Raw genomic sequence first — 23,724 nt, forward strand, 5'->3', positions numbered from 1 at the left:
CCACCACATCCTCTTCCTCCTCCACCACATCCTCTTCCTCCACCAACACCACATCATCCTCCACCACCCCCACATCCTCTTCCTCCTCCACCACATCCTCCTCCTCCACCACCACCACATCCTCTTCTTCCTCCTCCACCACATCCTCTTCCTCCTCCACCACATCCTCCTCCTCCACCACCACCACATCCTCTTCTTCCTCCTTCACCACATCCTCTTCCTCCTCCACCACCACATCCTCTTCCTCCTCCACCACATCCTCTTCCTCCTCCACCACATCCTCTTCCTCCACCACCACCACCACATCCTCTTCCACCACCACATCATCCTCTATCACCACATCATCCACCACCACATCATCCTCCTCCACCACCACATCCTCTTCTTCCTCTTCCTCCACCACCACCACATCATCCTCCTCCAGCACCACATCAGACCGATGTGTGGTTAATTATAGACTCTGATATAACAACCTGTATAAACATAACAATGCAGACTCATGATAGAACAACCTGTATAAACATAACAATGCAGACTCTGATATAACAACCTGTATAAACATAACAATGCAGACTCATGATAGAACAACCTGTATAAACATAACAATGCAGACTCTGATATAACAACCTGTATAAACATAACAATGCAGACTCTGATATAACAACCTGTATAAACATAACAATGCAGACTCTGATATAACAACCTGTATAAACATAACAATGCAGACTCTGATATAACAACCTGTATAAACATAACAATGCAGACTCTGATATAACAACCTGTATAAACATAACAATGCAGACTCTGATATAACAACCTGTATAAACATAACAATGCAGACTCTGATATAACAACCTGTATAAACATAACAATGCAGACTCTGATATAACAACCTGTATAAACATAACAATGCAGACTCTGATATAACAACCTGTATAAACATAACAATGCAGACTCTGTATATAACAACTTGGGAGAAACCATGGTTCTTGTTTAGCCTTTAGATCTAGGTGTTGTTGGAGGATCTTGGTACATGTAATGTAATCTACCCAGCTAGCACGTTTGGTTCCTTGGAATGTTTTCGGAACTAAAGTTTTGGGTTTTCCATTGGTTCTGGGAATAAAGCCATACATTTCGTTACTGGTAAAACTGAACGTTTTTTTCTGATAATGGAAGTGAACGTGTTTTTAGGTTGCAGGGAGGGTCGAAGAACATTTTACTCTGGTTCCTGAGCATTTTCCTGGAGGTTTTAGTAACGCTCTGAGAATGGAAATTGTAGTTCATTTTGATGTTTTTTTCCCTACTACTACACTTTCACTGAATGTTTTAATAAGTCTTAACTCGAGTCTAAGTCCTGTCTACGCCGGGGTAAAGAGGTTCTAGTAAGATAACATATGGAATTGTTTTAAGATGGTCATACCAAGGTTTATTCGTGGAATAAATGAAAGTGCGAACCATCACATTTAACCATGGCAAGGTGACTGAGAATATGGCAGAATACAAAACAGTGTAGTTATTCCCTCCGTAAGGCAATCAAACAGGCAAAACGTCAGTATAGAGACAAGTGGAGTCGCTTTTGAACGGCTCAGACACGAGACGTATGTGGCAGGGTCTACAAACAAAACCAGACACGTCGCAGACACCGAGGTCTTGCTTCCGGACAAGCTAAACATCTTCTTCGCCCGCTTTGAGGAGTGCCACAGACGTAGCCCGCTACCAAGGACTGTAGGATCTCCTTCTCCGTGGCCGACGTAAGACATTTTAAGCGTGTTAACCTTCGCAAGGCTGCCGGCCCAGATGGCATCCCTAGCCGTGTCCTCACAGCATGCGCAGACCAGCTGGCTGGAGTGTTTACAGACATATTCAATCTCTACCTATCCCAGTCTGCTGTCCCCACTTGCTTCAAGATGTCCACCATTGTTCCTGTACCCGAGAAAGCAAATATAACTTAACAAAATAAATAAATCGCCCCAGTAGCACTCACTTCTGTCATCATACAGTGTTTTGAGAGACTACATAAGGATTATATCACCTCTACCTTACCAAACACCCTAGACGCACTTCAATTTGCTTACTGCCCCAATAGATCCACAGACAATGCACTGCACACTGCCCTATCCCATCTGGACAAGAGGAATACCGATATAAGAATGCTGTTCATTGACTATAGCTCATCATTAAACTGAGGGGCCCTGGGTCTGAACCCCACCCTGTGCAACAGGACATCTTGATGGGCCACCTCCAGGTGCTGATCCTCAACACAGGGGCCCTACAAGGATGTGTGGTCAGCCCCCTCCTGTACTCCCTGTTCACCCATGACTGCGTGGCCATGCACGGCTCAAACTCAATCATCAAGTTTGCAGAAGTAACAACAGTAGTAGGCCTGATTATCGACAATGACGGAACAACCTACAGGAAGGAGGTGAGGGCTGATCATGGACTTCAGGAAACAGCAGAGGGAGCACGCCCCTATCCACATCGACCGCAATGGAGCAGGTGAACAGCTCCAAGCTCTTCGGCGTACATCACCGACGATCTTAAATGGTCCACCCACACAGACAGTGTGGTAAAGAAGGCAGAACAGCTTGGCACCTAAAACCCTCACAAACGTTTACAGATGCACAATTGAGAGCATGCTCTCGGGCTGTATCACCGCCTGGTATGGCAACTGCACCGCCCGCAACTGCAGGGTTCTCCTGAGGGTGGTGCGGTCTGACCAACACATCACTGGGGGCAAACTTCCTGCCCTCCAGGACACCTACAGCCCCCGAAGTCACAGGAAGACCAAAAAGATCAAGGACACCAACCACCCGAGCCACTGCCCTGTTCACCCCGCTATCATGCAGAAGGCGAGGTCAGTACAGGTGCATCAAAGCTGGGGCCGAGAGACTGAAAAACAGCTTCTATCTCAAGGCCATCAGACTGTTAAACAGCCACCACTAGCTGGTTTCCACCCAGTTACGCAGCCCTATTCTTTAGAGGTTGCTGCCCTACATACATAGAATCACTGGCCAATTTAATAATGGAACACTAGTCACTTTAATAATGTTTACATACTGCCTTACTCATCTATGTATATACTGTATTCTATTCTACTGTATTTTAGTCTATGCCACTCCAACATTTCTCCTCCAAATATTTATATATTATTTAATTCCATTCTTTTAAGTTTGTGTATTGTGTGTTTTGTTGTGAATTGTTAGATATTTCTGCACTGATGGAGCTAGAAACACAAGCATTTCGCTACACCCTCAATAACATCTGCTAAACATGTGACCAATTACAATTTGATTTGAGGTAGTCAACAGAGTTAACTGGGAGTCAACAGAGAGTCAGAGAATTGCTTGGTACATGTAATACAATATAATCTAATGAGAGTCTCACCTGGCCTGGAAGACCCGTCCGAAGGCCCCCTCTCCGATGTCCCTGACATACTCAATGTTGTTCCTGGGATACTCTAGAGCCAGCAGCTTGGAGTTAAGCAGTAGGGGCAGGCGCTGGTACATGGGGTTGGGGTGGAGGCGATCCAGCAGCAGACTCTCAGAGGGTAAGGCAGTCAGGGTGGGGGTCTCCATGGCTCTGAGAGAGATGGAGAGAGAGAGATAGGTTATTATAGTGACTGCTTCCCAAATTACACTTTATTCTCTTTATAGTGCAATAATTTAGACCAGGGCTACCCACAGGGCTACCCACAGGGATACCCACAGGGATACCCACAGGGCTCTGGTCAACAATAATGCACCATATAGGGAACAGGGTACCGTTTGGGATGCACCCAGTGTCAACTCTGACCAATGGTCTCCTATGTTTGAAAACACCATATACAGTCAGGTCCAGAATTATTGGCACCCTTGATAAAGATGGGGGGGGGCTGTCTAAATTAAACATACAAAATACTGAGCGATTTTGCATGCTCAAAACATGGGGAAATTATGATTTTGTTTATCAAGTAATAAAATAAAATATAAAAAAGATGGGAGGTCAAAATTACTGTTTTCAATACACCCTCTCCTGCTCTTGTGGACTGCCCTCTTCAATTCAAACCACATGTTTTCAATGGGGTCCAGAGACTAAAATGGCAAATTTACTAAGCACCAGGACATTTTAGCCCAAAAACCTGGTTGCCTCTGCCAGGAGGCTGAAACTTGGCAGCAAGTGGATTCTGTATGGAGCAATGGTCTAAGATCCCTCCCACTGTATTCTCTAATTAAAAATCTCTGAAACTGGAAACACTTATCTCCCTCACTAGCTTTAAGCACCAACTGTCAGAGCAGCTCACAGATTACTGCACCTGTACATAGCCCACCTATAATTTAGCCCAAACAACTACCTCTTTCCCAACTGTATTTAATTTTTATTTATTTATTTATTTATTTTGCTCCTTTGCACCCCATTATTTTTTATTTCTACTTTGCACATTCTTCCATTGCAAAACTACCATTCCAGTATTTTACTTGCTATATTGTATTTACTTTGCCATCATGGCCTTTTTTGCCTTTACCTCCCTTCTCACCTAATTTGCTCACATTGTATATAGACTTGTTTATACTGCATTATTGACTGTATGTTTGTTTTTACTCCATGTGTAACTCTGTGTCGTTTTATCTGTCGAACTGCTTTGCTTTATCTTGGCCAGGTCGCAATTGTAAATGAGAACTTGTTCTCAACTTGCCTACCTGGTTAAATAAAGGTAAAAAAAAAATACAAAAAAAAAGATTCTGTATGGAGCAATGGTCTAAGATCCCACCCACTGTGTTCTCCAATCAGATTCTATATGGAGGAATGGTCTAAGACCCCTCCCACTGTGTTCTCTAATCAGATTCTGTAGGGAGGAATGGTCTAAGACCCCTCCCAATGTGTTCTCTAATCTCATAAAACATTTTAGAAAAAGCCCCCTTATGCTCATACAGCAGAGTCCCTGCCTCCTGAAGCTAGGAAATCAGAGTCCCTGCCCCCTGAACCTCGGACAGCAGAGTCCCTGCCCCCTGAACCTCGGACAGCAGAGTCCCAGCCCCCTAAACCTCGGACAGCAGTCCCTGAACCTCGGACAGCAGTCCCTGCCCCCTGAACCTCGGACAGCAGTCCCTGACCCCTAAACCTCGGACAGCAGAGTCCCTGCCCCCTGAACCTCGGACAGCAGAGTCCCAGCCCCCTAAACCTCGGACAGCAGTCCCTGAACCTCGGACAGCAGTCCCTGCCCCCTGAACCTCGGACAGCAGTCCCTGACCCCTGAACCTCGGACAGCAGAGTCCCTGCCCCCTGAACCTCGGACAGCAGTCCCTGCCCCCTGAACCTCGGACAGCAGAGTCCCTGCCCACTGAACCTCGGACAGCAGAGTCCCTGCCCCCTGAATCTCGGACAGCAGAGTCCCTGCCCCCTGAACCTCGGACAGCAGTCCCTGCCCCCTGAAGCTAGGACAGCAGAGTCCCTGCCCCTGAAGCTCGGACAGCAGAGTCCCTGCCCCCTGAAGCTCGGACAGCAGAGTCCCTGCCCCCTGAAGCTCGGACAGCAGAGTCCCTGCCCCCTGAAATTCTGACAGCAGAGTCCCTGCCCCTGAAGCTAGGACAGCAGAGTCCCTGCCCCCTGAACCTCGGACAGCAGTCCCTGCCCCCTGAAGCTAGGACAGCAGAGTCCCTGCCCCTGAAGCTAGGACAGCAGAGTCCTTGCCCCCTGAAGCTAGGACAGCAGAGTCCCTGCCCCTGAAGCTAGGACAGCAGAGTCCCTGCCCCCTGAACCTCGGACAGCAGTCCCTGCCCCCTGAAGCTAGGACAGCAGAGTCCCTGCCCCCTGAAGCTAGGACAGCAGAGTCCCTGCCCCTGAAATTCTGACAGCAGAGTCCCTGCCCCCTGAAGCTCGGACAGCAGAGTCCCTGCCCCCTGAACCTCAGACAGCAGAGTCCCTGCCCCTGAAGCTAGGACAGCAGAGTCCCTGCCCCCTGAACCTCGGACAGCAGAGTCCCTGCCCCCTGAATCTCGGACAGCAGAGTCCCTGCCCCCTGAACCTCGGACAGCAGTCCCTGCCCCCTGAAGCTAGGACAGCAGAGTCCCTGCCCCTGAAGCTCGGACAGCAGAGTCCCTGCCCCCTGAAGCTCGGACAGCAGAGTCCCTGCCCCCTGAAGCTCGGACAGCAGAGTCCCTGCCCCCTGAAATTCTGACAGCAGAGTCCCTGCCCCTGAAGCTAGGACAGCAGAGTCCCTGCCCCCTGAACCTCGGACAGCAGTCCCTGCCCCCTGAAGCTAGGACAGCAGAGTCCCTGCCCCTGAAGCTAGGACAGCAGAGTCCCTGCCCCCTGAAGCTAGGACAGCAGAGTCCCTGCCCCTGAAGCTAGGACAGCAGAGTCCCTGCCCCCTGAACCTCGGACAGCAGTCCCTGCCCCCTGAAGCTAGGACAGCAGAGTCCCTGCCCCCTGAAGCTAGGACAGCAGAGTCCCTGCCCCTGAAATTCTGACAGCAGAGTCCCTGCCCCCTGAAGCTCGGACAGCAGAGTCCCTGCCCCCTGAACCTCAGACAGCAGAGTCCCTGCCCCTGAAGCTAGGACAGCAGAGTCCCTGCCCCCTGAAGCTAGGACAGCAGAGTCCCTGCCCCCTGAAGCTAGGACAGCAGAGTCCCTGCCCCTGAACCTCGGACAGCAGAGTCCCTGCCCCTGAAGCTAGGACAGCAGAGTCCCTGCCCCTGAAGCTAGGACAGCAGAGTCCCTTCCCCCTGAAGCTAGGACAGCAGAGTCCCTGCCCCTGAAGCTAGGACAGCAGAGTCCCTGCCCCTGAAGCTAGGACAGCAGAGTCCCTGCCCCCTGAAGCTAGGACAGCAGAGTCCCTGCCCCTGAAGCTAGGACAGCAGAGTCCCTGCCCCCTGAAATTCTGACAGCAGAATCCCTGCACCCTGAACCTCGGACAGCAGAGTCCCTGCCCCCTGAACCTCGGACAGCAGAGTCCCTGCCCCCTGAACCTCGGACAGCAGAGTCCCTGCCCCTGAAGCTAGGACAGCAGAGTCCCTGCCCCCTGAAGCTAGGACAGCAGAGTCCCTGCCCCCTGAAGCTAGGACAGCAGAGTCCCTGCCCCCTGAAGCTAGGACAGCAGAGTCCCTGCCCCCTGAAGCTAGGACTTAGTTTAGTAGCTTTGATAGAAAAATGAAAATGGATCAACAACATTGTAGTTACTCCACTTTACTGACAGAGTGAAAAGAAGGAAGCCTGTGCAGAATACAAATATTCCAAAACATGCATCCTGTTTGCAATAAGGCAATAAAGTAATACTGCAAAAAATGTGGCAAAGCAATTCGCTTTTGTTTGGAGCAAATTCAATGTGACTTAAATCTACCCGAAAATATATGGCAAGACTTGAAAATGGTTGTCTAGTAATGATCAACAACCAATTTGACAGAGCTTAAATATTTTTTTAAGGAATAATGGCCAAATGTTGTGCAATCTAGGTGTGGAAAGCTCTTAGAGACTTACACAGAAGGACTCAAAGCTGTAATCAATGCCAAAGGTGCTTCTACCAAGTATTGACTCAGGGGTGTGAATACTTGTGGAAATACTCTTTCAGTCTTTCATTTTCAATACATTTAAAAAATGTCCAAAAACATGTTTTCACTTTGTCCTTATGAGGTATTTTGTGCAGATGGGTGAGAAAATAAATCAATGTAATCAATTAAATGAAATCAAGTCAGAATTCGGCTGTAACAACAAAATGTGGAATAAGTCAAGGGGAATGAAGACTTTCTAAAGGCACTATATAACTAACCACGTTACTAACTATATAACTAACCATGTTACTAACTATATAACTAACCATGTTACTAACTATATAACTAACCACGTTACTAACTATATAACTAACCACGTTACTAACTATATAACTAACCATGTTACTAACTATATAACTAACCATCTTACTAACTATAAGCTATACTACTAAGCGTGTTACTAAGCGTGTTACTAAGCGTGTTACTAGCTGTGTTACTTAGTGTATTACTAACTGTGTTACTTAGCGTATTACTAACTGTGTTACTAAGCGTGTTACTAAGCGTGTTACTAACTGTGTTACTAAGCGTGTTACTAAGTGTATTACTAACTGTTGAAGAAATGATTGCAGAATGTCTTCTGCTATATTGGCTGACATAACCCAGCGTACGTCTTGTGGTTCTTCCATGTCTTCCTCCTCCTCTTGCACATGATGATGATGAGGAACGCTATGGCTGCGAAGGCTGCTAGTAGACAGATGATGATGATCATAGAGTAGGCCGGAGAGACGGAGGGAGGGAGGAGGGGAGGATTCTGGCGAGGGAACGATGACTCCGTCTTCACTACCACTGGGGGGACAGAGAGTCAACAGTCTTCATTAGTATTGAGGGGACAGAGAGTCAACAGTCTTCACTACCACTGGGGGGACAGAGAGTCAACAGACTTCACTACTACTGGGGGGACAGAGAGTCAACAGTCTTCACTACCACTGAGGGGACAGAGAGTCAACAAGTCTTCACTACCACTGAGGGGACAGAGAGTCAACAGTCTTCACTAGTATTGAGGGGACAGAGAGTCAACCGTCTTCACTACCACTGGGGGGACAGAGAGTCAACAGTCTTCACTAGTATTGAGGGGACAGAGAGTCAACAGTCTTCACTACCACTGGGGGGACAGAGAGTCAACAGTCTTCATTAGTATTGAGGGGACAGAGAGTCAACAGTCTTCACTACGACTGGGGGGACAGAGAGTCAACAGTCTTCACTAGTATTGAGGGGACAGAGAGTCAACAGTCTTCACTACGACTGAGGGGACAGAGAGTCAACAGTCTTCACTACCACTGGGGGGACAGAGAGGCAACAGTCTTCACTACCACTGGGGGGACAGAGAGTCAACAGTCTTCACTACCACTGGGGGGACAGAGAGGCAACAGTCTTCACTACCACTGGGGGGACAGAGAGGCAACAGTCTTCACTACCACTGGGGGGACAGAGAGTCAACAGTCTTCAATCCCACTGAGGGGACAGAGAGTCAAGGCTGTCATCACAAGATGGATCTTACTGCAATTAGTAGCTCAATAATTGCCCTTTTTGTCAAGACCTGAACAGGAAAACCACCTTGGCCCTAACCATGCACTGTAGGTAGGGCCCATATTCTTCCTGATCAGGTCTCCAAGTCTTTTGGAAGTCATATTTGGGAAAGCTGCAGTATCCCTACACTCTTAGAAAAAATGGTTCCAAAAATTGTTCTTCAGCTGTTCCCATAGGAGAACCCTTTTTTAATTAGAGGCAGAACCATTTTTGGTTCCAGGTATAACTATTTTGGGTTCCATGTAGAACCGTCATGGAACCCAATAGGGTTCTACCTGGAACCAAAAGGGTTCTTCCAAGGGTTCTCCTATGGGGACAACCGAAGAACCCTTTAAGGGTCTAGATAGCACCTTTGTTTTCAAAGGATGTACCTTCTCCACATTTGGGAATGTTGCAGTATTCCCAGCGGATGTTGGGGTTGGTTGTATAACACCAGGGCTTCTCATTTTCTCCTCCGGGGTTCCGGCACGAGCTCTGTGCGTTCCTCAGCTCTGATAATACATCCACACTGAGACGGTGCAGGTGGGGACCCTGAGACAGAGAGAGACATGAGCAGATGATCTCTCGCATTTTTCAACATAACCTTCACTCCAAATCAATACTCTCAACCTACAACCTGATTTTGGACATAATCACCGGGAAGGATTCCTACTACCAAATTTGATTATGTCCAAGATATACAGCAAATGCTCTGGCAAACAAACAACAGAAACCTGAAAACACCATCCAATCTGGAACTGAGTGAGTCATGTTTAGTCTGAAGCTACTTTTAAAGCCAATAAAAAATAATATTACAATGATACACACTGCTCAAAAAAATTAAGGGAACACTTGAACAACACAATGTAACTCCAAGTCAATCACACTTCTGTGAAATCAAACTGTCCACTTAGGAAGCAACACTGATAGACAATAAATTTCACATGCTGTTGTGCAAATGGAATAGACAACAGGTGGAAATTATAGGCAATAGCAAGACACCCCCAATAAAGGAGTGATTCTGCAGGTGGTAACCACAGACCACTTCTCAGTTCCTATGCTTCCTGGCTGATGTTTTGGTGCTTTCACTCTAGTGGTAGCATGAGACGGAGTCTACAACCCACACAAGTGGCTCAGGTAGTGCAGCTCATCCAGGATGGCACATCAATGCGAGCTGTGGCAAGAAGGTTTGCTGTGTCTGTCACCTTAGTGTCCAGAGCATGGAGGCGCTACCAGGAGACAGGCCAGTACATCAGGAGATGTGGAGGAGGCCGTAGGAGGGCAACAACCCAGCAGCAGGACCGCTACCTCCGCCTTTGTGCAAGGAGGAGCAGGAGGAGCACTGCCAGAGCCCTGCAAAAGTACCTCCAGCAGGCCACAAATGTGCATGTGTCTGCTCAAATGGTCAGACTCCATGAGGGTGGTATGAGGGCCCGAAGTCCACAGGTGGGGGTTGTGCTTACAGCCCAACACCGTGCAGGACGTTTGGCATTTGCCAGAGAACACCAAGATTGGCAAATTCGCCACTGGCGCCCTGTGCTCTTCACAGATGAAAGCAGGTTCACACTGAGCCGGTGACAGACGTGACAGAGTCTGGAGACGCCGTGGAGAACGTTCTGCTACCTGCAACATCCTCCAGCATGACCGGTTTGGCGGTGGGTCAGTCATGGTGTGGGGTGGCATTTCTTTGGGGGGCCGCACAGCCCTCCATGTGCTCCCAGAGGTAGCCTGACTGCCATTAGGTACCGAGATGAGACTTGAACAGCCTTTACCACCAGATCCATCTATACAAAGCAGCAGTGCCCACCTTCGCCCGGACCCTAAAGGGAGCCACAGACACCCGCCCAGACCCCCCGGACCTACACATAGAGGACCCACGACGAGAGGACCTACATCCAGACCACAGCCCCACCAGCCACATCCACACCCCAACCCAATCAACACCCCCCCAAGACAACCATGCCCACACCCCATTTAGGCCCCCTCAGATCAGCTATGCCACTCCTGCCCACCCCATGCCGCCCACTCCCGCAAAGAGGGCATCAACCTGAAAGTCTCACATATGCACATCGCTATGTTTGGAGGAAAAAGGGGTAGGCTTGCAAGCCGAAGAACACCATCCCAACTGTGAAGAACGGGGGGGGCAGCATCATGTTGTGGGGGTGCTTTGCTGCAGAAGGGACTGGTGCACTTCACAAAATAGATGGCATCATGAGGAGGAAAATTATGTGGATATTTTGGAGCAACATCTCAAGAAATCAGTCAGGAAGTTAAAGCTTGATCGCAAATGGGTCTTCCAAATGGACAATGACCCCAAGCATTCTTCCAAAGTTGTGGTAAAATGGCTTAAGGACAACAAAGTCAAGGTATTGGAGTGGCCATCACAAAGCCCTGACCTCAATCCCATAGAAAATATGTGGGACAAACTGAAAAAGTGTGTGCGAGCAAGGAGGCCTACAAACCTGACTCAGTCACACTAGTTCTGTCAGGAGGAATGGGCCAAAATTCACCCAACGTATTGTGGGAAGCTTGTGGAAGGCTACCTGAAACGTTTGACCCGAGTTAAACAATGTAAAGGCAATGCTACCAAGTACTAATTGAGTTTATGTAAACTTCTGACCCACTGGGAATGTGATGAAAGAAATAAAAGCAGAAATAAATCACTCTACTCTTATTCTGACATTTCACATTCTTAAAATAAAGTGGTGATCCTAACTAACCCAAAACAGGGAATTTTTACTAGGATTAAATGTCAGGAATTGTGAAAAACTGAGTTTAAATGTATTTGGCTAAGGTGTACGTAAACTTCTGACTTCAACTGTATACATCAACACATTGATGAGATCACAAGAACAGTCTGCAGCATCCGACTAGAATCTGAAATTGAATGTCTACTGTTTGCTGATGACCAACCAAGGAGGACCTACAGCAGCACCTAGATATTCTGCACAGATTCTGCCAGACCTGGGCCCTGACAGTAAATCTCAGTAAGACCAAAATAATGGTGTTCCAAAAAAAGTCCAGTTGCCAGGACCACAAATACAAATTCCATCTAGACACCGTTGCCCTAGAGCACACAAACTATACAGACCTCGGCCTAAACATCAGCGCCACAGGTAATTTCCATAAGGCTGTGAACGATCTGAGAGTCAAGGCAAGAAGGGTCTTCTATGCAATCAAAAGGAACACAAAATTCGACATACCAATCAGGATCTTAAAAATACTTGAAACAGTTATTGAACCCATTGCCCTTTTATGGTTGTGAGGTCTGGGGTCCGCTCAATCATCTTCCTGGCAGTTGTGGCTGCTTTATTGTCTCTACCTTCTTGCCCTTTGTGCTGTTGTCTGTGCCCAATAATGTTTGTACCATGTTTTGAGCTGCTACCATGTTGTGCTGCTACCATGTTGTGCTGCTACCATGTTGTGCTGCTACCATGTTGTGCTGCTTCCATGTTGTGCTGCTACCATGTTGTGCTGCTACCAGGTTGTGCTGCTACCAGGTTGTGCTGCTGCCATGTTGTGCTGCTGCCATGTTGTGTTGCTACCATGTTGTGTTGTCATGTGTTGCTGCCATGCTGTGTTGTCATGTGTTGCTGCCATGCTGTGTTGTCATGTGTTGCTGCCATGCTGTGTTGTCATGTGTTGCTGCCATGCTGTGTTGTCATGTGTTGCTGCCATGCTGTGTTGTCATGTGTTGCTGCCATGCTGTGTTGTCATGTGTTGCTGCCATGCTGTGTTGTCATGTGTTGCTGCCATGCTGTGTTGTCATGTGTTGCTGCCATGCTGTGTTGTCATGTGTTGCTGCCATGCTGTGTTGTCATGTGTTGCTGCCATGCTGTGTTGTCATGTGTTGCTGCCATGTTGTGTTGTCATGTGTTGCTACCATGTTGTGTTGTCATGTGTTGCTGCCATGCTGTGTTGTCATGTGTTGCTGCCATGTTGTGTTGTCATGTGTTGCTACCATGTTGTGTTGTCATGTGTTGCTGCCATGCTGTGTTGTCATGTGTTGCTGCCATGCTGTGTTGTCATGTGTTGCTACCATGTTGTGTTGTCATGTGTTGCTGCCATGCTGTGTTGTCATGTGTTGCTGCCATGCTGTGTTGTCATGTGTTGCTGCCATGCTGTGTTGTCATGTGTTGCTGCCATGCTGTGTTGTCATGTGTTGCTGCCATGCTGTGTTGTCATGTGTTGCTGCCATGCTGTGTTGTCATGTGTTGCTGCCATGTTGTGTTGTCATGTGTTGCTACCATGTTGTGTTGTCATGTGTTGCTGCCATGCTGTGTTGTCATGTGTTGCTGCCATGCTGTGTTGTCATGTGTTGCTACCATGTTGTGTTGCTACCATGTGTTGCTGCTACCATGTGTTGTTGCCATGCTGTGTTGCTGCCATGCTGTGTTGCTGCCATGTTGTGTTGCTACCATGTGTTGCTGCTACCATTTGTTGTTGCCATGCTGTGTTGCTGCCATGCTGTGTTGCTGCCATGCTGTGTTGCTGCCATGCTGTGTTGCTGCCATGCTGTGTTGCTGCTACCATGTGTTGCTGCCATGCTGTGTTGCTGCTACCATGTGTTGCTGCCATGCTGTGTTGCTGCCATGCTGTGTTGTTGCCATGCTGTGTTGCTGCTACCATGTGTTGCTGCCATGCTGTGTTGCTGCCATGCTGTGTTGCTGCCATGCTGTGTTGCTGCCATGCTGTGTTGCTGCCATGCTGTGTTGCTGCTACCATGTGTTGCTGCCATGCTGTGTTGCTGCTACCATGTGTTGCTGCCATGCTGTGTTGCTGCCATGCTGTGTTGCTGCCATGCTGTGTTGTTGCCATGCTGTGTTGCTGCCATGCTGTGTTGCTGCTACCATGTGTTGCTGCCATGCTGTGTTGCTGCCATGCTGTGTTGCTGCCATGCTGTGTTGCTGCCATGCTGCTACCATGTGTTGCTGCCATGCTGTGTTGCTGCCATGCTGTGTTGCTGCCATGCTGTGTTGCTGCCATGCTGTGTTGCTGCCATGCTGTGTTGCTGCTACCATGTGTTGCTGTTTTTGTCCTAGGTCTCTTTTTATGTATTGTTGTCTTTCTTGTCGTGTGTTTTGTCTTATATATATATATATATCTAGGCAAGTCATTTATAAACAAACTCTTATTCACAATGGCGGTCTACCAAAAGGAAAAAGGCCTCCTGCGGGGACGGGGACTGGGATAAAAAAATATTTATATAAGACCGCCATTGTGAATAAGAGTTTGTTTTTAATGTTGTGACTAGGGGGCAGTATTTTCTTTTTTTGAAAATAAACGTTCCCGTAGCAAACGGGATATTTTGTCAGGACAAGATGCTAGAATATGCATATAATTGACACTCTAAACACTCTAAAGTTTCCAAAACTGTAAAAATATTGTCTGTGAGTATAACAGAACTGATGTTGCAGGTGACAGCCTGAGAAAAATCCAATCCGGAAGTGACTCATCTTTTGAAAGCGCTGCGTTCCAATGAGTCCCTATTGAGCAGTGAATGGGCTATCAACCAGATTACTCTTTCTCCGTATTCCAGAAGGTGTCTACAGCATTGTGACGTAGTTTTACGAATTTATATTGAAGAATACCCGTAAGCGGCTACATTGCGCAAGTGATCACCTGATGCTGCCAGAGAGATTCTCACGTAAAATACAGAGGTAGCCATTACTCCAATCGGTCCTACTGAAAAACGAATTGTCCCGGTGGATATATTATCGAATAGATATTTGAAAAACACCCTGAGGATTGATTATAAACAACGTTTGCCATGTTTCTGTCAATATTATGGAGCTAAATTTGAATATTTTTCGCCGTTTTCTTGACTGCAATTTCCGGGCGATTTCTCAGCCAAAGGTGAAGAACAAACAGGAGCTATTTCGCCTACAAAAAATTCTTTTTTGAAAAAAAGTACCATTTGCCACCTAACTGGGAGTCTCGTGAGTGAAAACATCCGAAGCTCAGCAAAGGTAAACGATTTAATTTGATTGCTTTTCTGATTTCCGTGACCAAGTTACCTGCTACTAGCTGGACAAAATGCTATGCTAGGCTATCGATAAACTTACACTAATGCTTGTCTAGCTTTGGCTGTAAAGCATATTTAGAAAATCTGAGATGACAGGGTGATTAACAAAAGGCTAAGCTGTGTCCCAATATATTTAATTTGTCATTTTCATGAATAGGAATATTTTCTAGGGATATTTATGTCCGTTGCGTTATGCTAATTAGTGTCAGATGATGACAACGGTCCCGTTCACGGGATTGGGTGTCACTAGAGGTTAAATGACTTGCCTAGATAAATAAAGGTTAAATAAAATAATGCATGCAAAGCAGGATTTGGCCGATACCCGCTAATTATCAAAATCCAGAAAAGAGCCATTAAATTCTAAAACGACCTAAAAGGAATCGATTCCAAACCTTCCATAACAAAGCCATCACCTACAGAGAGATTAACCTAGAGAAGAGTCCCCTAAGCAAGCTGTTCCTGAGGCTCTGTTCACAAACACAAACAGGCCCCACAGATCCCAAGGACATCAAGAAAATTAGACCCAACCAAATCATGAGAAAACAAAAAGATAATTATTTGACACATTGGAAAGAATTAACAAAAAAACTGGGCAAACTAGAATGCTATTTTGCCCTAAACAGAGAGTACACTGTGACTGGCCCAAACGTAAGGACAGCTTTGACTATGTACAGATTCAGTGAGCATAGCCTTGCTATTGAGAAAGGCCGCAGTAGGCCGACCTGCCTCTCAAGAGTAGACACAATGCCCACAAATGTATCTTCAAACTGAGCTGAATTTCCTAACCTCCTGCCACCACAGTGTGCCATCACGGCAGCAAGATTTGTGACCTGTTGCCACAAGAAAAGGGCAACCAGTTAACTCGGGACACTTAGGGACAGGTGTCCCGTCAACGGGACAGTTGTAAATCATGCAGATCCTTGTGTCACGATTGCAGATTTTAGAGAAACAACAAATATCGGTACATATAAGTGTCTTATATTGACTGAAAGCTTAAATTCTTGTTAATTTAACTGCACTGTCCAATTTACAGTAGCTACTACTGTGAAAAAATGCCATACAATTGTTTGAGGAGAGCTCCTAACATCAAAACACTTTTTTCACCGCGATAGGTTTGATAAATGTGTACTTACATTCTGAAATCTTGCTATGATGTATCATCCAAAGGGTCCCAGAGATAACATTAAGTGTCATTTTGTTAGATCAAATAATTTTTCATATCCTAAATAGGTCCGATTTTGTATTTCCATTCGTTGAATTTGCAAAGAAAGGAATCTGTGAAACTCTAACCCTAAACGTTGTTTCAACCGGTCAAATGACATCCATATGTATTCCTCAGAGATCCTAGAACGTAACCAGACTTCCCTATATCATTAGGGGGGGGGGGGTTATATCCTATAGGACACCAAATTTGATCAGAGAGCGACGCCTTCATGGCACGCTGATGACGCAGCCGGTCTTCATTTGATCGACTGTATCTTTGTCAAATAAGCACCAATTGGGGTCAAACAAAGCTTGCTAGATAGCCAATGAGCTGGGCTTTACGGGAGTATCTGGTAACCCTGTATCTGTCGCAAAACGTAGCTGCTAACCTTGTGCGACAGCATGCCTTTTCCTTTTGGACAAAAATTATAAGAATATTCAGATTTATGAAGTTATAAACGGGTTGTTTTGCAAATGTTGAACATATAATATGGCTACTAATACCGGAAAAGCTCAATCAAAGTCCAAGTATACAGATTTGGCAATAATCTTGCAGAAAAATGTAACATGAATGCAAATGATTTGCCCAAATGTGCCTGGGTGACTTCACACTAAATGTCATGGAGTTCGCTCATACTTCACGTTATCCATCTGAAACTTTGCACATGCATTGCTGCCATCTTGTGGACACCATCGGAATTACAACCAGAGTGATGGCTAGAACACGGACCGTTCTGTTGCATTTCAAAAATAGTGGTAGAAAAATTACTTTTGTTTTTTACTTTGTATTTTCTTCTACCAGAACTATTGTGTTATACTCTCCTACATTCAATTCACATTTCCAAAAACTTCAACGTGTTTCTTTTCAAATGGTACCATGAATATGCATATCCTTCAGGGCCTGGGCTACAGGCAGTTAGATTTGGGTGTCATTTTAGGTGAAAATTGAAAAAAAGGGGGCTATCCCTAAGAATTTGTATTTAATTTATTAACCATTAAAGTGATTTACCTGTTGGCTCCATTTCTGACAGGGGATACCAGAGCTGGTGATGTTGACTGGTCCTTGGTAGAACCTTCCTTTGTCATTGTAACATGTTGCTGTTCAGACAAATCATCATTATTAGACTGCAAGTAAGAAATGTAGTATTGTATATAATGTTTGGAAAAAAATACATTAACACTTTTTTTTACATACAGTATTCTATTTACAAAGTATAATTCTTAGAACTCAGATAAAAGACATGAAACTAAACTTACTTGTGACTTGATCTTTCTTTATATCTAAAAGACAGAGTGTTTGAGAAAAATCATGAATATTAGAGTATAGATTAGTATTAGATAATAGATTAGTATTAGACTATATACTAGTGTTAGAGAGTAGATTAGTATTAGAGAGTATATTCGTATTAGAAAGCTGAGGACAGAGCTAAGGTTTGGGCTATGGTACAGTAAGTTAGGGCTACGATACAGTAAGTTAGGGCTACGGTACAGTACGTTAGGGCTAAGGTTAGAGGTGCAGTAAGTGAGGGCTACAGTTAGAGGTACAGTAAGTTAGGGCTACTGTTAGAGGTACAGTAAGTTAGGGCTAAGGTACAGTAAGTCAGGGCTACGGTACAGTAAGTTAGGGCTATCTTACAGTAAGTTAGGGCTTATGTACAGTAAGTCAGGGCTACGGTAAAGTGGGTTAGGGATAATTTTAGAGGTACAGTAAGTTAGAGCTAAGGTTAGAAGTTCAGTACGTTAGGGCTAAGGTACAGTAAGTTAGGGCTAAGGTACAGTAAGTTTGTGCTACAGTGCAGTAGGTTGGGGCTACGGCACAGTAAGTTAGGGCTATGGTACAGTAAGTTAGTGCTACGGTACAGTAAGTTAGGGCTATGGTACAGTAAGTTGGGGCTACGGTACAGTAAGTTAGGGCTACGGTACAGTAAGTTGGGGCTACGGTACAGTAAGTTAGGGCTACAGTACAGTAAGTTTGTGCTACAGTACAGTAAGTTGGGGCTATGGTACAGTAAGTTAGGGCTACGGTACAGTAAGTTTGTGCTACGGTACAGTAGGTTGGGGCTACGGTACAGTAGGTTGGGGATACGGCACAGTAAGTTAGGGCTATGGTACAGTAAGTTAGTGCTACGGTACAGTAAGTTAGGGCTATGGTACAGTAAGTTGGGGCTACAGTACAGTAAGTTAGGGCTACGGTACAGTAAGTTAGGGCTACGGTACAGTAAGTTAGGGCTTAGGCACAGTAAGTTAGTGCTACGGTACAGTAAGTTAGGGCTATGGTACAGTAAGTTGGGGCTACGGTACAGTAAGTTAGGGCTACGGTACAGTAAGTTAGGGCTATGATACAGTAAGTTAGTGCTACGGTACAGTAAGTTAGGGCTATGGTACAGTAAGTTGGGGCTACGGTACAGTAAGTTAGGGCTAAGGTACAGTAGGTTGGGGCTACGGTACAGTAAGTTGGGGCTATGGTACAGTAAGTTAGGGCTACGGTACAGTAAGTTAGGGCTATGGTACAGTAAGTTAGTGCTACGGTACAGTAAGTTAGGGCTATGGTACAGTAAGTTGGGGCTACAGTACAGTAAGTTAGGGCTACGGTACAGTAAGTTAGGGCTACGGTACAGTAAGTTAGGGCTACGGCACAGTAAGTTAGTGCTACGGTACAGTAAGTTAGGGCTATGGTACAGTAAGTTGGGGCTACGGTACAGTAAGTTAGGGCTACGGTACAGCAAGTTAGGGCTATGATACAGTAAGTTAGTGCTACGGTACAGTAAGTTAGGGCTATGGTACAGTAAGTTGGGGCTACGGTACAGTAAGTTAGGGCTAAGGTACAGTAGGTTGGGGCTACGGTACAGTAAGTTGGGGCTATGGTACAGTAAGTTAGGGCTACGGTACAGTAAGTTAGGGCTATGGTACAGTAAATTGGGGCTACGGTACAGTAAGTTAGGGCTACGGTACAGTAAGTTAGGGCTATGATACAGTAAGTTAGTGCTACGGTACAGTAAGTTAGGGCTAAGGTTAGATGTACAGTAAGTTAGGGCTATGGTACAGTAAGTTAGTGCTACGGTACAGTAAGTTAGGGCTATGGTACAGTAAGTTAGTGCTACGGTACAGTAAGTTAGGGCTATGGTACAGTAAGTTAGGGCTACGGTTAGGCCCATAGGGCTCTGGATAAAGTATTGCACTAAATGGATTAGGGTTCCATTTGGGACACATCATGTTTCAGTATATCTTACCGACAAAGGGGATGGGTGTGCAGGCTCCTGGTGTTGTGTGTTGTGAGGGCAGGGCCATACAGTCAGGCATGGGGATAGAGAGGCCGGAGGAGCCAGAGGAGTACTGGCCTTTATGGGAGTTCCCTACCATCAGGGGCCACTCCTTACGACAGTAGAGCTCCTTCACTGCCAGACAGTGCTCCCTGGAGTAACACAGTAGAGAAACAGCAACCAACACTGTTGATGCTGTCATTGTTGGCTGTGGCCAGAAGATCCCAAACCCAAAACACATATATGTGTTTTACGTAGGCCCTGGACTGTACCATTTCTTTACCTTACTGTGCTAGAGAAACGTCATCCAATATTCACTGTAATCAAACATTGGAAGACAACACACTGTATCCAACCGTGACAACATGTTACAGACGATCCCAAAGCCGACAGCCATCTGTGTGCAGAATGTGGGCTATGTGCTATACACAAGGATGACTTTCCTAGATCGTGAAGCAGTTACATTGGGATGCACTTCAACTGCAATGTTATTGAATGAGCGTGCTGTCTATGACACACATTTGTGTACACTTCCTGTAGGGTTCCTGCAGATTACCTACAGATTGGTTTAGGAACAGGTCCCAGGCCAGAAGGATTACCTGCAGATTGGTTTAGGAACAGGTCCCAGGCCAGAAGGATTACCTGCAGATTGGATTAGGAACAGGTCCCAGGTCAGAAGGATTACCTACAGATTGGTTTAGGAACAGGTCCCAGGCCAGAAGGATTACCTGCAGATTGGTTTAGGAACAGGTCCCAGGCCAGAAGGATTACCTACAGATTGGTTTAGGAACAGGTCCCAGGCCAGAACGATTACCTGCAGATTGGTTTAGGAACAGGTCCCAGGCCAGAAGGATTACCTACAGATTGGTTTAGGAACAGGTCCCAGGCCAGAAGGATTACCTGTAGATTGGTTTAGGTGCAGGTCCCAGGCCAGAAGGATTACCTGCAGATTGGTTTAGGAACAGGTCCCAGGCCAGAAGGATTACCTGCAGATTGGTTTAGGAACAGGTCCCAGGCCAGAAGGATTACCTGCAGATTGGATTAGGAACAGGTCCCAGGTCAGAAGGATTACCTACAGATTGGTTTAGGAACAGGTACCAGGCCAGAAGGATTAACTGCAGATTGGTTTAGGAACAGGTCCCAGGCCAGAAGGATTACCTGCAGATTGGTTTAGGAACAGGTCCCAGGCCAGAAGGATTACCTGCAGATTGGTTTAGGAAGAGGTCCCAGGCCAGAAGGATTACCTGCAGATTGGTTTAGGAACAGGCCCCAGGCCAGAAGGATTACCTGCAGATTGGTTTAGGAACAGGTCCCAGGCCAGAAGGATTACCTGCAGATTGGTTTAGGAACAGGGCCCAGGCCAGAAGGATTACCTGCAGATTGGTTTAGGAACAGGTCCCAGGCCAGAAGGATTACCTGCAGATTGGTTTAGGAACAGGTCCCAGGCCAGAAGGATTACCTGCAGATAGGTTTAGGAACAGGTCCCAGGCCAGAAGGATTACCTGCAGATTGGTTTAGGAACAGGTCCCAGGCCAGAAGGATTACTTGCAGATTGGTTTAGCAACAGGTCCCAGGCCAGAAGGATTACCTGCAGATTGGTTTAGGAACAGGTCCCAGGCCAGAAGGATTACCTGCAGATTGGTTTAGGAACAGGTCCCAGGCCAGACGGGATGCAGTCCTGGAAGGAGAGATGACAGAGCAGGGAGTGGGCGGCAGGGCTACAGAGCATGCCCAGTCTGTCGAGATCCGCCCAGGCGCTCTGAACCATGAACTCCTGTGTGTCCTCGGGGTCGTTGAGGGAGGAGTTAAAGAAGACCAGGGCATCGCTCCTTAACATGTCCCGACACACATTACCACGGTACGCACCACAATAACCCCCACTGCCTTTATACAGCCTGGAACAAAGAGACAACATATTATATACTGTATCACATCAGAGCAAGGTTCAAATACTATTTAGGGTATTTCAACAAAGACATTTGTTACAAATTGTTTTCATATTATTCATTTCAAAAGACAAGTAGTTAAATATTTGAAATCCTAAAATTCAATCACTCAAATACACTCATGCATTTAAACCAGGTTTTTGAAAATAGTATATGAAATGAGTATTAGAAAAATATTTGTATCAGTACAACGAACACCATATACAACCTGTATCCTATACAACCTGTTTCCTATACAACCTGTATCCTATACAACCTGTGCCCTATACAACCTGCATTGTATCCTATACAACCTGTATCCTATATAACCTGTACCATATACAACCTGTGTTCTATACAACCTGTATCCTATACAACCTGTATTGTATCCTATACAACCTGTACCCTATACAACCTTTCTTCCAAGGTGGCATAGCAGTTCAGACGTCTTTTGTCCTCGTCTTGTCGTGTCCTGTGTATATATATATATTTACCTCAAATCTGTACCTCAAATCTGTAATCCTCCATGAAGCTAGCCAGAAACTCCAAGAAGCTAGCCTGAAACTAGCCAGAAGCTAGCCAGAAGCTAATCCAGAAGCTAATCAGAATCTAGTTCAGAAGCTAGTTAGCTTCTTTACTGGCAAATCGTTAGTATTCAGCTAACCACGGTTTGTGGTCATCAGGTATCCTTTAGCTCGAAAATCTATCGCCAGTTCTGTACGGCGCAGCGCGGCTCGGTACGGATCATACCGGACCAATTTTTCTCTCCATGTCCCTGGATTTCGACTGCTCTCTGGACATTCATACCCGGATCTCACAGCTAGCTAGCTGCTATCCGTGTGACTATCGGCCTTCGTCGATTCCGGAGCAAACATCAATTATTCCGGAGCTAGCCAGCTCCGTCAATCACTCCTGAATTCCATCAATCACTCTTGGGCTGCAGTCACCTATCCGGACCCGTTTTACTGCCTATGCGGAGCCCCACCGGGCCTTCACAACTGGACTGCCGACGTTATCTACCCGAAGGAGATCCGGCTGGCTCCTCCGTCGCGACGTTACCTGAACGCCCATCTGCGGCCTGCTAACCGTTAGCTGTCTTACCGGCTGCTATCTGAATAGACAATCGGACAATTTATTTATTTTTATTATTATTATGTTTTCTTCTTGGGCCTCTATAACTATATCTATTGTTTTTATTTTTGTTGTTGTTGTGTGATTTGGATTAATCCCCTCTACCACACGGAATCCCACTAATCTACTGACGGAACGAAAGAGGTGGCTAACTCTATGTTCCAGACGTTCTAGACGACCAATTCTCATAGCTTTTAGCCGTACCCTTATTCTACTCCTCCTATGTTCCTCTGGCGATGTAGAGGTGAATCCAGGCCCTGCAGTGCCTAGCTCCACTCCTATTCCCCAGGCGCTCTCTTTTGACGACTTCTGTAACCGTAATAGCCTTGGTTTCATGCATGTTAACATTAGAAGCCTCCTCCCTAAGTTTGTTCTATTCACTGCTTTAGCACACTCTGCCAACCCGGATGTTCTAGCTGTGTCTGAATCCTGGCTTAGGAAGACCACCAAAAATTCAGAAATTTTAATTCCAAACTACAACATTTTCAGACAAGATAGAACTGCCAAAGGGGGCGGTGTTGCAATCTACTGCAAAGATAGCCTGCAGAGTTCTGTCTTACTATCCAGGTCTGTACCCAAACAATTTGAACTTCTACTTTTAAAAATCCACCTCTCTAAAAACAAGTCTCTCACCGTTGCCGCCTGCTATAGACCACCCTCTGCCCCCAGCTGTGCTCTGGACACCATATGTGAACTGATTGCCCCCCATCTATCTTCAGAGTTCGTGCTGCTAGGCGACCTAAACTGGAACATGCTTAACACCCCAGCCATCCTACAATCTAAACTTGATGCCCTCAATCTCACACAAATTATCAATGAACCTACCAGGTACCTCCCCAAAGCCTTAAACACGGGCACCCTCATAGATATCATCCTACCCAACTTCCCCTCTAAATACACCTCTGCTGTCTTCAACCAAGATCTCAGCGATCACTGCCTCATTGCCTGCATCCGTAATGGGTCAGCGGTCAAACGACCTCCACTCATCACTGTAAAACGCTCCCTGAAACACTTCTGCGAGCAGGCCTTTCTAATCAACCTGGCCGGGGTATCCTGGAAGGATATTGAACTCATCCCGTCAGTAGAGGATGCCTGGATATTTTTTTTAAATGCCTTCCTAACCATCTTAAATAAACATGCCCCAGTCAAGAA

At 46.2% G+C, this 23,724-nt stretch overlaps 1 protein-coding gene across 1 annotated transcript in view; it reads right to left on the reverse strand.

The window, feature by feature from the left end:
- musk (muscle, skeletal, receptor tyrosine kinase) overlaps positions 1–23,724 on the reverse strand; it is a 74,075-nt gene that overhangs the window by 16,217 nt on the left and 34,134 nt on the right. The window contains exons 9-15 of the mRNA XM_031803015.1: positions 21,148–21,411; positions 19,487–19,668; positions 17,514–17,537; positions 17,266–17,354; positions 9,421–9,580; positions 8,131–8,308; positions 3,385–3,579 (exon numbers count right to left, since the gene is read on the reverse strand). Coding sequence (XP_031658875.1) covers positions 3,385–3,579; positions 8,131–8,308; positions 9,421–9,580; positions 17,266–17,354; positions 17,514–17,537; positions 19,487–19,668; positions 21,148–21,411 — 1,092 coding nt within the window. The remainder of the gene's footprint in view (positions 1–3,384; positions 3,580–8,130; positions 8,309–9,420; positions 9,581–17,265; positions 17,355–17,513; positions 17,538–19,486; positions 19,669–21,147; positions 21,412–23,724) is intronic.

Source organism: Oncorhynchus kisutch, linkage group LG23 (assembly GCF_002021735.2).
Source record: "Oncorhynchus kisutch isolate 150728-3 linkage group LG23, Okis_V2, whole genome shotgun sequence".
Lineage (NCBI taxonomy): Eukaryota > Metazoa > Chordata > Actinopteri > Salmoniformes > Salmonidae > Oncorhynchus > Oncorhynchus kisutch.